This window comes from Nematolebias whitei, chromosome 13 (assembly GCF_014905685.2).
Source record: "Nematolebias whitei isolate Nwh7 chromosome 13, NemWhi1, whole genome shotgun sequence".
Classification (NCBI taxonomy): domain Eukaryota; kingdom Metazoa; phylum Chordata; class Actinopteri; order Cyprinodontiformes; family Rivulidae; genus Nematolebias; species Nematolebias whitei.
In genome coordinates this window covers 37378938-37394619 of record NC_056510.1, presented here as the reverse complement: position 1 = coordinate 37394619, position 15682 = coordinate 37378938, and the positions used below count along the sequence as shown (strand labels likewise).

Sequence of the window (15682 nt, the reverse complement as noted above, 5' to 3'; positions counted from 1 at the left end):
CTTTCATCATGTTGGATTTTTTTTATCTGGACTATTGAGCATGAACTTTGATGTTTTGAACCACTTGGTTCAAAATGGTTCATGGTTGCCTCAGAGGAGCAAACAGGGGAGAGGGTGGACTTCAGAAACCATTTTATCACCATCAAACTGGTTGACCCAACATGTAAGTGTGCTACTTATGGGACTGAGTTTGTTGTGGATCCTCGGACTGATGAAGTCCTTTGGATGAGAGACGAAACGTTTCAACAAAAAAAGAAACTGTCGAGAGGATCTGACTTAATTTTGTTGTATTAAAATGAATGTTCTGATTTTCTGTTTCTTTTTGAACAACTACTTCTGTATTTACTGAACAGCTTCTCTAAAACTGATGGAAATGAGTAAACTCTGTAGATCTGTACTTTAGGTCTGTACCTTCAACAGTGTTCCATCTGGACCTGTTGCTCAGAACACTGTGGATGGTCCAACATTTTCAAATCATCTGATCTGATTCTTCCAGCTGTTGGGGGAAGAAAGTTTTGTTGTGCGTTTCCTTGACTGATGAAGCCTTCCGGATCGAAGGCGAAACGTTTCAGCACAAAAAAAGAAACTGTCCAGATGACCTGACTGAAAAATGTTGGATCGTATACCTGGATTATTGAGCATGGACTTTGTTGTTTTCAACTGTAGATGGTCCTTTTTGTCTTTAGTACACAACACATAGTGCTCATTTCTTCCCCAAAAACCTTGAAACACAGATTCATTGCCAACTCTGGACAAAGTCAACACTTTTCCACATTAAAGTTCCAAGTAACATTTGAGACGATAACTATATTTTTGTTCTTCGTGCGAGTGTGCTCGCTGTGGCAACCCCCTGAAGGAAGCAGCTGAAAGAAATTGTTCTTGAAAAGGGTTCTGAAAGTAGTTATGACAGAATTTACCGTCCTTTAAAACCTTTTTAACAGAATATTGTATTTATTTGTCAACTTGCCAGCATATCAAAAATTACTAGACTTGTTGTCTTCAACAGTTAAACAGCTTTCAGATAAATTTGTGCTAAATTTCAATGCAGAACACTATGAGGTGAACAGCCACAACTAAAAGTACAGTAGGTGAGAGCCTCAATGCGTACATCCAACAATGTTCAGTCAGGTCGTCTGGACAGTTTCTTTATTAAACTGTCCAGATGACCTGACTGAACATTGTTGGATTTTATACCTGGATTATTGAGCATGGACTTCGGCATAAATGAGTACAGTCTGAGTAAAATCTAAAAAAAGTTAAATCTGGTCCTCTGGACATTTGGAGGAAGTCTTTCAGATGAAAGACGAAACGTTTCTACATTTTTTTTTGTTGTTGTTTTGCTTTGTTTCGTTTTTTGAACGTCCAGAGGACCAGATTTAACTTTTTTAGATTCTTCTACCTGGATTATTGAGCATGCATCAGGATAGCCTGAGTAAAAGTTATTTATGAATTAAATAAATCAACCAGTTGTCAGTAAGATTTGAAGGAAGGAACAAAACATAATTTCCCCTTCTGGAAGGACATTAATGTGACAATAACTGTCTGTCAGGGTGAGTTTACCGAACCGCAGCCGTTCATGTTTCTGCAGCCAAATGAAAAGAGTTACACACAGCTGAGTGCTTTCACTTCCTTCCTGTGCAGCTGGTGAAATGATTCGTGACACAGTGCTGTCACACTGAAGGCCATGAGATCTGCTTTCATCTCAACATCAACGTTCTACTACTAAACTACCACTGTTGCTTTGCCTCATTTGAGTCACATCCACGCCATCATCTCCCACTGCTGCACACGCCACTGAAGACCAAACACCACACAGCGCTCTGAGAACAGCCATTACTGTACTTTGGATATATTTATTTATTTTTTAGTGTTTTATTTAAAGAAACTGAACCAGCTGCCAATGGAATTCTAAAAAATAATAATAAAAAAAAATGTTTAATTAATTTTACGTACATGGAGCAGAGGAAAAAGATGGAATGGAACATGGACAAATAAAGAATAGCAAAAGGGGAAACTTCCATCTTGTCTGTTTCTGTGACTTACTCCAAACCAGAAGTTTAGAAGTTGTAGAAAGTCATGCTTTTTCTATGAGCTCCTTGTGCTAACAAACTAAAGCTTCCAGACCAGATGCATGCATCCAGCTCCAGGTCCACTTCTCCTGTAGGACTACAAACGTTTCAGCATGGTTCTCAAGTTTAATGCATGACATCAGTTCTCATCATATTACACAGTTAAAATGTTTGCTTCTCATTTATTAATGTTATCAAATCAATGCGTCACAAAATATTTACTACAATGCACAATACAACTGACATACAGTAAGTAGTCTTTCGCTACGTTGAGGTTCGACTTTTGTGGTTTTTGAAAATAAAATTCTACACAACACATAATTGTCAACTTTAATATTACTCACATGATTAGGACAGTACGGGATACTGTACAGTAAAAAGTTACTGAAAAAAAAAACTTTGGACAGGCGCCATCTTTTTGTAGTTTCAATAAGTCTACACTGTATCGCCACACAAAATGACTCCATTTCCCAGAAGCCAAGAGTACCCCACTCAATAGACCCGTTGCATTCTGCTGAAATGGAGGGAAAGTTTTGATCCAATCCGAAAAGTTCGGTCCTTATTCGTTCAGTGACTTCGGCGCCCAGCGGATGCAGAGAGCCACATGAAACTGACTGGGAACCAGATCAGAACCAGACCTCCAGACTCATCGGTGAATCTGAGTGCTGCCTGCTGGCCCACGAGGCCTTCCGAGTGGGAAGGCACTGCCCAGAGGGCTGGCGTTCTCTCCAGAGGCCACCGGGACTACCCCGAGCCAGAGAGCCGACCAGAACCAGCAGGGTAGGTCTGCCGAAACTGAACCGAGCTGCTGCTCTTCTACAGAGGTGGTGAGTAAAATTAGTAGTTACATATCAGAGTCAGAGTTTCTTTATTGTCATTCGCATCACATGTGGTACATGTGGTGGAACAAGATTGTGTACTCAGGGTCCCAGTTACATCCAATATTAAAATGTAAAAGAAAAACAGTAATGACATCTAAGATATGAACTAAGAAAAACATCAACTAAAAATACGCTAAGCACAATAAAAACAATACGCCGAACAGCAGCAGACATGAGTCTTGTGTGAGCAGATGAGCATGCACGAACACATCAACATGAAACAGATCAGCAGCAACATGATATGGTTTTTCACAGTGATTATTCTGGTTAGAGATTCATGAGTCTAACAGCCTCAGGGTAGAAGCTGTTCCTCAGTCTAGTGGTTCTACACTTAATGCTCCTCAACCTCCTTCCTGAGGGGAGCAGGGCAAAAAGTGTGTGTGCTGGGTGAGTGGGGTCCTTCATGATGCAGGTGACCCTTTTCCTGCATCTGGAGGTGTAGATGGTGGGGAGATTGACTCCATCTGACTTCTGTGCAGCCTTCACCACTCTCTGCAAAGCTTTTCTTTTCGCAGCTGTGCAGCCTCCATGCCACACGTTGATGCTGGAGCACAGGATGCTCTCCACTGCACACCTATAGAAGGAGGTGAGGACTGAGCTTCCCAGACCAGCTCGTCTCAGCCGTCTGAGGAAGTAGAGTCTCTGATGAGCTTTCTTGATCAGGCTGGTGGTGTTGTTGCTCCAGCTGAGGTTGTCATTCAGGTGCACACCCAAGTACTTGTAGCTGGAGACCACTTCCACCGCAGATCCTCCTGTGTTGGGGGGTGGGGGGTGGGGGGGTAGGTGCGCTTGTTCCTTCTGAAGTCCACGACCATCTCCTTCATCTTCTTCACACTGATGTGAAGGTTATTCTCTTTGCACCAGCTCTCCAGGTGTTCCACCTCTTGCCTGTAGCTGGACTCATCATTGTTTGTGATACATCCCACCAACACTGTATCATCTGCAAACTTTACAGTGTGACAGCCTGGATGGGTAGGTGCACAGTCATATGTGAGCAGAGTGAATAGGAGAGGGTTCAGCACACATCCCTGAGGAGAGCCATTGCTGAGGGTTATGGTGGAGGAGTAGAAGTTGTGGATCCTCACTGACTGTGGTTTGTTTGTTAAGAAGTCTAGGACCCAGTAGTAAATGGAGGGGCTTAGTCCTAGTGTGAGTAGCTTGTCCATCAGGGTTTGGGGGATCATGGTGTGACGTTCAGATGTGAAGTCCACAAAGAGCATACGGACGTTAGAGTCCTGCTGCTCCAGGTGGGTGAGAGCAGTGTGGACCACAGAGGAGATTGCATCCTCTGTTGATCGATTCTCGCGGTATGCATACTGATGAGGGTCCTTGTTGATGTTGATGGTTGTTTTGATGTGAGTCATGACCAGTTTTTCAAAGCATTTAGGACTATCGGGGTCAGGGCTACTGGCCGTTAGTCATTCAGACCAGTCACTGTAGAGCTCTTTGGGACTGGGATGATGGTGACGGTCTTCGGGCAGGTTGGACTCGGGACCCGAAGGTCCCACATTTTGATGTTGACAGTACGGGGAGTTGAACCTGCGACTTTCCAATCACAGGCCCATCTTCTGTAGCCTCTGTGCCACCACTCCCCTATAGACTACTACTTACTACTTGTACTATTCGTGATAAACGAGGGACATCTGAATATAAAATGGACAACTTTCTCTGTCAATGCATGCATATCCTTTCTAAATGTAGAAAACTGCACCAGCCCAGACAGACACTGTTTGGTTGGCAGCTCAGTTTGAGTTGCACATCTTTGTTTGCACGGTGTGGAAAATACTAATTAGGACCTGCAGAGATTGTACAATTCAGTTCAAGTTCAAGATAAATGTCATTCACATCACATGTGGTACATGAAGTCGAATGAAATTAGGTACTCGGGGTCCCAGTTACACCCCAAAATAGCAAAAATCTAAAGTATAAAAAGAAACGGTATATAAGGATCTAAAATATATGATAATCACTAATAATGTAAAACAATACAGTATGTCAACAGCAACCTGAACATGAGGTGAACAGATGGGTATGAATGAACACAGCAGCATGAGATAATCAGCAGCATGAGATAATCAGCAGCATGAGATAATCAGCAGCATGAGATAATCAGCAGCATGGATAATCAACCAGCAGCACAGATAAGTCACAAATCACCAATTACCAATTCTGGCCTCTGAGAGTGAAAAGACAGTTATGTAGATAACTATGTAGAATGTATGTTCTGCAGTCAGACTGATGAAACGTTTAGTTGAGGTGTTACTGTTTGTTTGTGACACTTACATCGAGCAGGGTGTGTAGATGTTGGTCCTGGAAAACACTGTGGAGGAAATCTAGGTCCTTTTCACTGCAGTCTGTGAGAGCGTGGATCTCTTCTAAGCTGTCCAACACCTGAGACACAGCGCCTGCAAAAACACACACACGTTTATTTTTCTGTCTTTATGAGGGACTGTGCGTTCACTTCCATTCATTTCTGTAACCTAACCTTTACCCTTAACCTAAACTTAACCATAACCAGTTCATGCATAACGCCAAACTAAACTCAGTTCCAGTGGTGGGCATGGTTCCGTTAAGCAACTACTAGCAGAACTAACTTTCTGTTTAGCAGAATTAGTTTCCACTGAATTTAAATACGTAAATTCAAGTCCACAACTTAAAAAATAGACAGTTCTCCACACTGTCAAAGCTTACAGGAGAATGGTGATTTACAAAGTGCGACACTATGCTATACATTTCTATACAGAGCTGAGCACAGCTAAGCACCACCCGGTCACATCACCACCCTTGTAGTGTTTTTCTCCACATAGCCAACAGTCTCTGACTCGTGGTGTCAGTTTACAGCCAATAGCAGAGACTTTAGCATAAATGTCAAGAAAACCAGAACAGAAAAATAACATGGAAAACCTACTTTCACACTCAGAAACATCAAAACCAGTCAAACACTGCACATATGATTCCTGCCCAGCATGCTTTGCAACGCTCACAATGTCTCTGGGACGTGACTCTCACACATTTCACACACCTTTACTTTAAAACAAACAGATTTATTACCAAGAGAATATTGATTATGACAAACAGCAACTTTGTAGTTAGTTTATAAAAGCAGTTAACCACAAAGAGTATCTCCATCCATCCATCCATTATCTTTTACCCACTTCTTCCATTTTGGGTCACGGGTGTCACCGGTGCCCATGTCCAGCAATCACTGTGCGAGGGGCGGGGGACACCCTGGACAGGTCGCAAGTCCATCACAGGGCCACATAGAGACAAACGAGACAAACAACCATTCACTCTCTCATTCACACCTAGGGACAATTTAGAGTTACCAATCAGCCTAACATGCATGTTTTTGGTCTGTGAGAGGAAACTGGAGTACCTGGAGAAAACCCACGCATGCACGGAGAGAACATGCAAACTCCACCCAGGAAGGTCCTCGGATCGGGATTTGAACCGGCAACCTTCTCGACGAGAGGCAGCAGCTCTACCGGTTGCGTCACCGTGTTGCTCAGAGTATCTCCAAAGTGAGTTAATTTATTATAGTAAATGACATATGACAAAAGTCCAACACACATTGAATGCATCACTCTGCCTCAGCATAGCAGAGTTCTGCTCTGCCTCTTTGGTTCCAATGAAGTGGATTAATTTTTGAAAGCTCACCTTTGAATGGGACATGGACGCTTCACTTGTGAATCACAAGTAAAGTGATTCATAAATTGCAAGTCGTGATTTATGAACGTTTTGAGTCATGTTCATTCACAGCGTTGTTCCATTACAGACTGTTACACTGTCAGCGACAGCAGTGTGTGATAAAAGTTGGCATGTTAGTGTTAGCTTCAGCTATTTTTTTAGAAAATCTGTTTAGAGATAGCAAAGCTAATATTTTTATGTAGCGAATTAGCGGTACGTGAAGCTAACTTATGATTAACTGTGCCCACCACTGCTCAATTCACAACTTAACCCCAACACAAAAATGGCATTTGAACATATGAGGACTAGGCTTTGGTCCTCCAATTTAGCCGTGTGTCCTGACAGGATGATGCGTGTTTGAGAGGAAATAAAATAAAAAAAAAGGTCCTGAAAAGGTAATAAATAAAACTGACAAACACACACATGTTCTCTAACGAGTATATACACAACCAAATCTCCTAAACACTGAAATGCTCACTACTTTATTCATCTACAAGTTAAATAAATACTTACTGTCATGATAGGTCAAACTACACAAACATTCAGTTTGAGTTATTGTTCAAAACACAGAGAGAACAAACAGATACCTACGTTCTGCTGCGAGAAGTCCTAGCAGGCGGAAAGCATTAATAGAGACACACAAACTCGGTGAGTCATTGAAAACATGTTGCCATCAATAAATTACTGCATTATAAACAGGTACATCACATGGGTTAGTAAGAAGAAATATTGGGAATATTTTTCAGTCCAAGCTCATAGCTGCCAAATTCTGTCATCGAAACAGCACACAGAAGAACAAACCGGTCCTGAAGCAATGTTCAGAGTTCACGGCATCCATTAACCTGCCTAATGAGATCATCAGCACATCCCTGTGTGCTCACTTTATGCTCCTCTGCTGCTCATTTAAGAGCAGCTGGGTGGAACAGCCTGTGCAGGGCCTAGCACAGAAAGTAGAACTCAAAGACAAAGAAAACAGATGAGTCCTGGAGTGTGCACCTGAGGAGGAGGGGTCATCAGAGAACTCGTGGAGTTCCTCAGGGGGGTCTCCGTAGAAGGAGCTGAACTTGTGACTCGACACGGCAGCCAGCACCGCCCCCTGAAATGACACAGGAAGCATCAACACCTCATGGTCTCATGCTGAGACAGCAACAAGCTCTCTGTTGTGCATGGAGGTGGAGGTGGGTCGGTGCAAACCTTGAGCTTTCGCCTGGAGTTGAACTTTCTCAGCTGCTCCACGGTCTCCGGCAGGTGGATTTTATAGGCATACCGGTCCCTCTCCTACAGAGCAAAGGACAAAATGGGATTAAAGGGAATAAAACTGAGAAAATATTCACTTAGTTTTGTGCTTCCTGTTCAAATTAGGAATCTTTTTATTTCCTAATTACTTTTTCAACCCAGTAATGGAAGCTTCACTACTCCATTACTATGACTCCATACTCCAACTTATTTCTTCTACTTCATACTCCCAATGCCAAAAGGAAGCTGCGGTAGCTTGGTGGTCAGTGCTGTGGTCTTGTATTCCTGAGGTTGTGGGTTCGAGTCCAGGTTGTGTCAGGAAGGGCATCCGATTTAAAAATAACTGCCAAACCTTTCATGTAGCAAGCCCTGAAGAAGGGAGCAGCTGAAAGAAACTCCAGTAACTAAAGGAAACCCAATAGAAATTGTTCTGATTCATGCTCACTAATCCAGGTAGAAAAATCCAACAAAGTTAAGTCAGGTCCTCTGGACGGTTTCTTTTTGATGAAACGTTTTGTCTATCATCCAAAAGACTTCATTAGTCCGAGGAGACACAACAAACTCAGTCTTATAAATAGCACCTTCACATAGTGGGTCAATCAACCTTTATTTATACAGGTAAATCCCATTGAGCCTCGAGGACTCATTTACAAGAGAGACCTGATTTCAACAAAGAAAGATGACAACAATGGACAACAGCAACAACAATAAACAGTTATAAAAAAGCATACTACAGTTTTTTTTTTTTTTTTATTTTTTTAACAAATAGGATGGCTAAAAGGAAAAGGTAACAAAACAAAAAACAGCTAGATTCCAAGACAAATGTAGAAAACTAAAAACAGGAACATGTCAGCATTGGACCCTGCCAGGTGTCCAACAGATTCTTAAAGACACTTAGAGAGGTCAAGGTCGAGAGCTTCAAATTTTTTTGTAAGATATTCCAGGAAACAGGAGCGGAATAGGAGAAGGCCCTTTTGCCTAGTTCAGTCCTCACTGAGGGAACACTGCAGGTAATAATGTCCTGAGAGCGTACTCCGTAGCTGCACTCACACAGAAACATGTAGGAGGAGATGTATGAAGGCAACAGACCAAGAAGTGATTTAAAGATGAAAATATACCAGTGAGAGAGTCTGCGTGAAGTTAATGATGTCCAGTTAACCAGTGAATACAGGGTGCAGTGGTGGGTACGATAATCACAGCCAGTTATGAATCTTAGTGCACCATGATAGACAGCATCCAACATATGCAGGGTTCTTGTAGGAGCGTTCATGTAAATAATGTCACCATAATCAATTGAGGGAAGGAAAGTCACAGATACAAGGCGTTTTCTAGCATTCAGGGTTAGACAGGATTTGTTTCTGAAAAAGAAACCCAGTTTAACTTTCAGTTTCTTTATCAAGTTTTCCACATGGAGCTTAAAAGAGAGATGTGAGTCGACCAAGATACCCAAATATTTATAGGAATCAACAAACTCAATGGGGACACCATTTGAGGATAAAATCGGAGGAAGAACTGCTGGGACCAACTTCCTATTTGAAAAAAGCATCCCTTTGATTTTTTCGGCATTTAGGACAAGTTTGAGGTGAAACAAATCAGTCTGGATGATGTTGAATGCAGATTTCAAAAGCTGGAAAGCCTTAGCAACAGTTTTAGCTCGACAATAAACAACTGTGTCGTCAGCATAGAAATGTATGGATGCATTAGGGATGTTTTTACCTACATTATGTATGTAGATTGTAAAGAGGGTGGGTCCTAAGACTGAGCCTTGTGGTACACCATTGTTGACTGTTAAATAACTGGAGGAAGTACCATTATGTTGAACACATTGCCTCCGGTCTGAAAGATAGTTAGAGAACCAACCAATGGTGTGATCTGAGAAACCGATTTCTGAGAGTTTATGACACAAGATGTTATGATCCACAGTGCCAAAAGCTTTAGACAGGTCTAAGAAAAGTGCAGCACAATAATCCTTAGCATCCAGTGCTTCAACAACATCATTAAGAACCTTCAGTGAAGCAGTGGTTGTGCTGTGCTGTTTCCTGAAACCAGATTGATGTGGAGGTAAGATATTAAATGAGTCCAGGTAATTTTTGATTTGAGAGTTTATCAGTTTTTCTAGAACCTTGGCTAAAATGCAGAGTTTAGAGATTGGTCGATAGTTGTTCAGTGAGGTGGGGTCACCTCCCTTCAGCAAAGGAAGAACAAAGGCTGTTTTCCAAGTGTCTGGGATGGAGTTTTGTCTTATGGAGAGATTGAAGATGTGGGTCACAGGGACTGTGATGATATGAGCGGCCAGCCTTAAGAAATAAGGTGGAAGTTCATCTGGACCTGCAGATTTTTTAGGATCAAGATCTTTTAACAGTTTATTGACCTCACTGACTGAGAATGGAGAAAAAGAGAAGGTGTGATTAACTGAGGATTGACTTGTAGGAGGGATTTGATTTGTAGAAGTTTGGTTATTAGGGGAAGTGGCTGATTTTCCATTAGTAACTGTGTCAATTAAAGAACCAGAAGCAACAAAATGTCAACCAGTTTGATGGAGCTCAGATGGTTTCTGTAGGATTAATGAGCATGAATCAAGATGCTTTGAACCACTTTGGCCATGGCTGCCTCAGACGAGTCGGCGGGGGAGAGGGTGGACTCCAGAAACCATCTGAGCTCCATCAAACTGGTTGATCCACTATGTGAAGGTGATATTTATAAGACTGAGTTTGTTGTGGCTCCTTGGACTGATGTCTTTTGGATGAAAGATGAAACATTTCAACAAAAAGAAACCATCCAGAGGACCTGACTTAACTTTGTGGGACAAATAGAAATTAGTCAAGTCAAATTTATTTATAAAGCACATTTAGAACAGAAACTGTTACCACAGTGCCTTACAATAAAATCACAGCATCAAGTAAAAAAAATAACAAGATACAATTAAAAGCAACAAAAATAAAAACATAAAAATGCAAACACAATGAAAAACAATGGGATAATAAATCAGATCACACTGTGTTAAATATCAGTGAATACAGGTGTGTTTTCAGGAGAGATTTAAAGCAGGAAGTGAAGTGGTCTGTTTAATGTTGGGGGCAGATTGTTCCAGAGTTTAGGGCCCATGACTGGAAAAGCCAGATCTCCTCTGAACTTCAACCTGGTTTTTGGTACAACCAAAAGCAGCGGTCAGATGATCTCAGCGCCCAAGAAGGAACATGTGGATGAAGTAGGTCAGAGAGATATGAAGGTGCAAGGTCAATTGAAATCGGTCATTGAAGGCAACAGTTTCTTAATGTTGGCCTCTAAATTTGAAAAAAAAAAAAAAAAACTAAAAAAAAAAAAAAAACCCAGAAAGAATTGGAATAATGGGAATTTGTGTGATTATAACATCTTATATAACACATGATTCCTGGAAGGGAGGACATTTTTCAGAAGAAATGAGCTCAGCAGACAGGCTACATAAAAGAAATGTAGTAGTATTACAAACCTGGTGTACGTTTGAAAAAAATGTGTCAGACATTTTATCAAGACTTCAGGAAAATGTGTTAAGTTTTACAGAAAGAAGAAGTTAAAAGTGAAGCAACTAGTTTTACAGAGTCACTCAGCCATGTGACATCAGTTTTGTAAGGTCCTTATTGCTCTTAGAAAACTTTTTCTCACAAAACATGTCAAAACTGACCTTTAGAGGAACATCAGTGGAAGGTCATCAGTTTGTTTTGTGTACTGGCCACATGTTTGCCTCGTGCATTAAATTTGTATCTGTTTTTATTTAAATAGATAAAGAACGTTGCATGTATGCTGCGGTAGCTCAGTGGTCAGTGCTGCAGTCTTGCAACCTTGAGGTTGTGGATTCAAGCCCAGGTTGCATCAGGAAAGACATCTGGATTAAAACAATTTGCAAATCTTTCATGTGAGTTTGCTCACTGTGGCGACCTTTGCAGAAGGGAGCAGCCGAAAGAATAACAAGAAAAGCAGATTTACCAAATTCGCTGAAAGGGACTGAAAGCCGATCCACTCATACAGGATAAATACATCTACTGGTACATTTATGTTCAGATCTCTGGATACTTCATGTCATCCACTTTGTTCCTCAGAATATTATAAACTTATAGGAAGTATACAGGTCCAAATGTTTACACACTGAGATCAGATCACAATGCAGGTCTCAAAAATGACCTGCATCACATGAAACTGTTAGTCACCTAATGCCTAAAGACCTGCAGCTCTCGACCTTTGACCTCTCTAAGTGGCTTTAAGAATCTGTTGGACTCCTGGCAGGGATTAATGCAGACATGTTCCTGTTTTTAGTTTTTACATTTGCCTTAGAATCTAGCTGTTTTTGTTACTTTTCTTTTCTTTTTACTTGTTTTTTTTTAGCCATCCTATTTGGTAAAAAAAAAATAATTAATTGTAGGACTTTATAACTGTTTATTGTTGTCGCTGTTGTCCATAGTTGTCATCTTTCTTTGTTGAAATCAGATCTCTCTAGTAAATGAGTCCTCGAGACTCAATGGGATTTATCTGTCTAAATAAAGGTTGAATGAATGAATGAAACGAACAACGTCATTCTGCAGCACACCTGAGTGAATTTTATTTTCTCCTCCATCTTCCTGACAGTTGGAGCATTAGGTGACTGTAACAGACCTATAATACTCTCACACAGGGCCCCGTAATTTCAATGATTTTCATTTCCCTCCAGAAACTCCAGAAAGTGGCGTACGTAGTTCATTTGTTTAAATGGTACAATTTCTTAGTTCAAACATTTGATATGTATTCCAGTGTGAATAACGTATAATGGATAATAAGGAAATAAAATATAAAAGTAAGTTTCAAATCAAATGCAAATCATCTCATTCTGTCTTATTTACATTTCCCATGATATTTAACCTTTTTCAGAATTGGGGTTGTAATAAATAGTTTTTTTTTTAAACAATCCCATTTTGTTAAAACTCTAAAATGACATCAGTGCAGCCAGGGGGCGGAAGGATTCCATAGCTGCTCTTTGCAGTTTGTCCTGTTGGTGTCATCGTGTCGTGATCTTCAGCTCTCACTGGAGCGGTTCACAGCCGAGGTTGTTTTCACACCTGATAGTCCGGTAGACTCGGTTCGGTTGGGGACCAATATTCATAACATTTTGTTTACATTTGAGCTGGTGCGTTTGCATTCACACTGCACTGTGCAGTCGAGACAACCTGTTTGAACCAACCTGTTCCCCCACTCGTCTGTGGTGGCGCTGCACCAAGAACAACTGAAAGAAACAACACAAAAACCTCTGAAGACACTTATTCTTCTTCTGGAAATAAAAACAAAAACGGAGTGGCGTCAAATTTTAGCAGTTTTAGGAGTTATATTTTGTCATTTTTCAACAATGGACTCAGCATGAGCAGAAGATGAGGCAGAAGATCATGGAGAATGTTGTTTTTCCACACAAGGCAGCTGACGGCTCCATACGAGATAAGAGAAATGTGTGTTTGTTTGTCCTGCGCTGTACTCCTCTTCCTGCTTGTGGAGCGGTGTCCAGTCTGGTTGCATTCACACTGCACTCGAACCGCACTAGAGTTTTCTTCTACCGGACAGAGACCTAGGTTTTAGCCCGGGCCAGAGTTCGCCTTTTTGTTCCGTGACAGAGTTCAATGGCGCGTTCACATCTCCCCAAATGAACCGGACTTCCTAGGCAAACGGGCTGGAGTTCGGGAGAACAGGGCTGGTGTGAATGCAACCCAAGTGTGAAGCAGCTGGATGAGACTCAACATCTCCAAATCTGAGGCTATGGTCCTCAGTCAGAAAAAGGTGGATTGCTCTCTTCAGGATAAGGTTCTGCCTCAAGTGCAGGAGTTCAAGTATCTCAGGGTTTTGTTCATGAGTGAGGGAAGAATGGAGAGTGAGATTGACAGATGGACTGGTGCACTATCTGCAGTATTGCGGACTCTGTGCCAGTCTGTTGTGGTGAAGAGGGAGCTGAACTGTAAGGCAAAGCTTTGTTTACTGGTCAGTCTATGTTCCTACCCTCACCTATGGCTCTGGGTAGTGACTGAAAGAATGAGATCGTGGATACAGGCAGTTGAAATGAGTTTCCTCTGCAGGGTAGCTGGACTCTCCATTAGAGACAGGGTGAGAAGTTCAGTTATCAGGGAGAGACTCAGAGTAGAACCGCTGCTCCTCCACATCGAGAGGAGCCAGTTGAGGTGGTTCAGGCATCATCTGGTAAGGATGATTCCTGGGCACTTCCCTAGGGAGGAGCTTCGGGCATGTCCGACTGGGAGGAGACCCCGGGGAAGACCCAGGACACGCTGGAGAGACTATGTCTTTTATTTGGCCTGGGAACACCTTGGAGTCCTCCCAGAGGAGCTGGAAGAGGTGGCTGTGGACAGAGATGTATGGACCTCCGTGTTAAAGCTGCTGCCTCAAAACCTGACTTTGGAACAAGCTGAAGATAATGGATGGATGGACGGATGGATGGATGGACGGATGGATGGATGGATGGATAAAATTACATTCACATTGAAGAAGAGACTGTATTTTAGCCACTGAACTGAAAGTGCAAGAAAATACTGTATGTGAGCTCTGCAGTCAAAACAGAGAGGATTGAGTAAACTTTCCCATGTGAAAACTCATCAGCAGAAGAAAGACACAAGTTTATTAGGACTTTGCAACTTTATGAGCAGAATTAGATTCCACAAGAACTAATTATCCAACCATGCCCATTTAGGTGAAGAGTTGCCAGAAAATTATAGAAGCCTAAATCAAAGCTGGTTAATAACCCTGTGATGAAGGAACACAAAATAAAAGTGATCAACAAAACAACAGATAGGAAAGACTCACAGTCATCATCATCATCATCATCATCATCATCAACAGTAAATCAAACAGGACAGTTGCAATACAATGCAAAAGCTTTACAGGTTATTAAAACTACTAATTAAGAGATTTGAAAAAGCATATTTAAATTCTTTTATTTTTAAATAAATAACAGGCAGATTTTAAGTACTTGCTAAATCATTAAATGTTTTGTTGGACTTAAACCGTTTCTGTTGTGGTTTTGGTCAAGTTTGACAATGTTTATGAAATATTTTAAATATGTTTTAAATCCATCATTCAAGGAGATAATTTCTGGATGAGAAATGTAGTTACAGTAGTCCCTCGTTCATCACAGGGATCTGTACCCTGAAGCCCTGCGATAACTGAAAAACTGCAAAGTAGGAATAGTAGTACAAGTAGAACGTAGTATTATATTTTAGTATTTATATATATGTCATGATTTCAGCTCTGTGCCTCCGCTCTGCCACGGCTGCTCTTGGCCACGCCCACTTCTCCGTAGCAAAGCGGAGAGCCTGACACCTGTAGGAGGAAGTTTCTCCTTCAGCTGAGGTGCAGCAGGGGCTAAATAATTTAAAATAATTTATTTTGAAATAAAAATTCTATGCCGATCATGCGGCTCATCCATCAATCAGCCAATTGTGTATCATCCATCCATCCATCCATTATCTTTACCCGCTTATTCCATTTTGGGTCACGGGGGTCGCTGGTGCCCATGTCCAGCAATCACTGTGCGAGGGGCGGGGTACACCCTGGACGGGTCGCAAGTCCATCACAGGGACACATAGAGACAAACGAGACAAACAACCATTCACTCTCTCATTCACACCTAGGGACAATTTAGAGTTACCAATCAGCCTAACATGCATGTTTTTGGTCTGTGGGAGGAAACAGGAGCACCCGGAGAAAACCCACGCATGCACGGAGAGAACATGCAAACTCCACCCAGAAAGGCCCCTGGACCGGGGTTTGAACCAAGGACCTGCTCGCTGAGAGGCAGCAGCTCTACCA

At 41.7% G+C, this 15682-nt stretch overlaps 1 protein-coding gene across 12 annotated transcripts in view; it reads right to left on the bottom strand.

Moving 5' to 3' along the window:
• caska (calcium/calmodulin-dependent serine protein kinase a) overlaps window positions 1-15682 on the bottom strand; it is a 406103-nt gene that overhangs the window by 97841 nt on the left and 292580 nt on the right. For 8 of the 12 annotated variants that reach the window (XM_037687081.1, XM_037687083.1, XM_037687082.1 and 5 more), the window contains exons 9-12: window positions 7832-7915; window positions 7634-7733; window positions 7229-7246; window positions 5234-5355 (exon numbers count right to left, since the gene is read on the bottom strand). In XM_037687081.1, coding sequence (XP_037543009.1) covers window positions 5234-5355; window positions 7229-7246; window positions 7634-7733; window positions 7832-7915 — 324 coding nt within the window. The remainder of the gene's footprint in view (window positions 1-5233; window positions 5356-7228; window positions 7247-7633; window positions 7734-7831; window positions 7916-15682) is intronic. The other 4 variants (XM_037687086.1, XM_037687088.1, XM_037687092.1 and 1 more) reach the window with 1 other exon arrangement.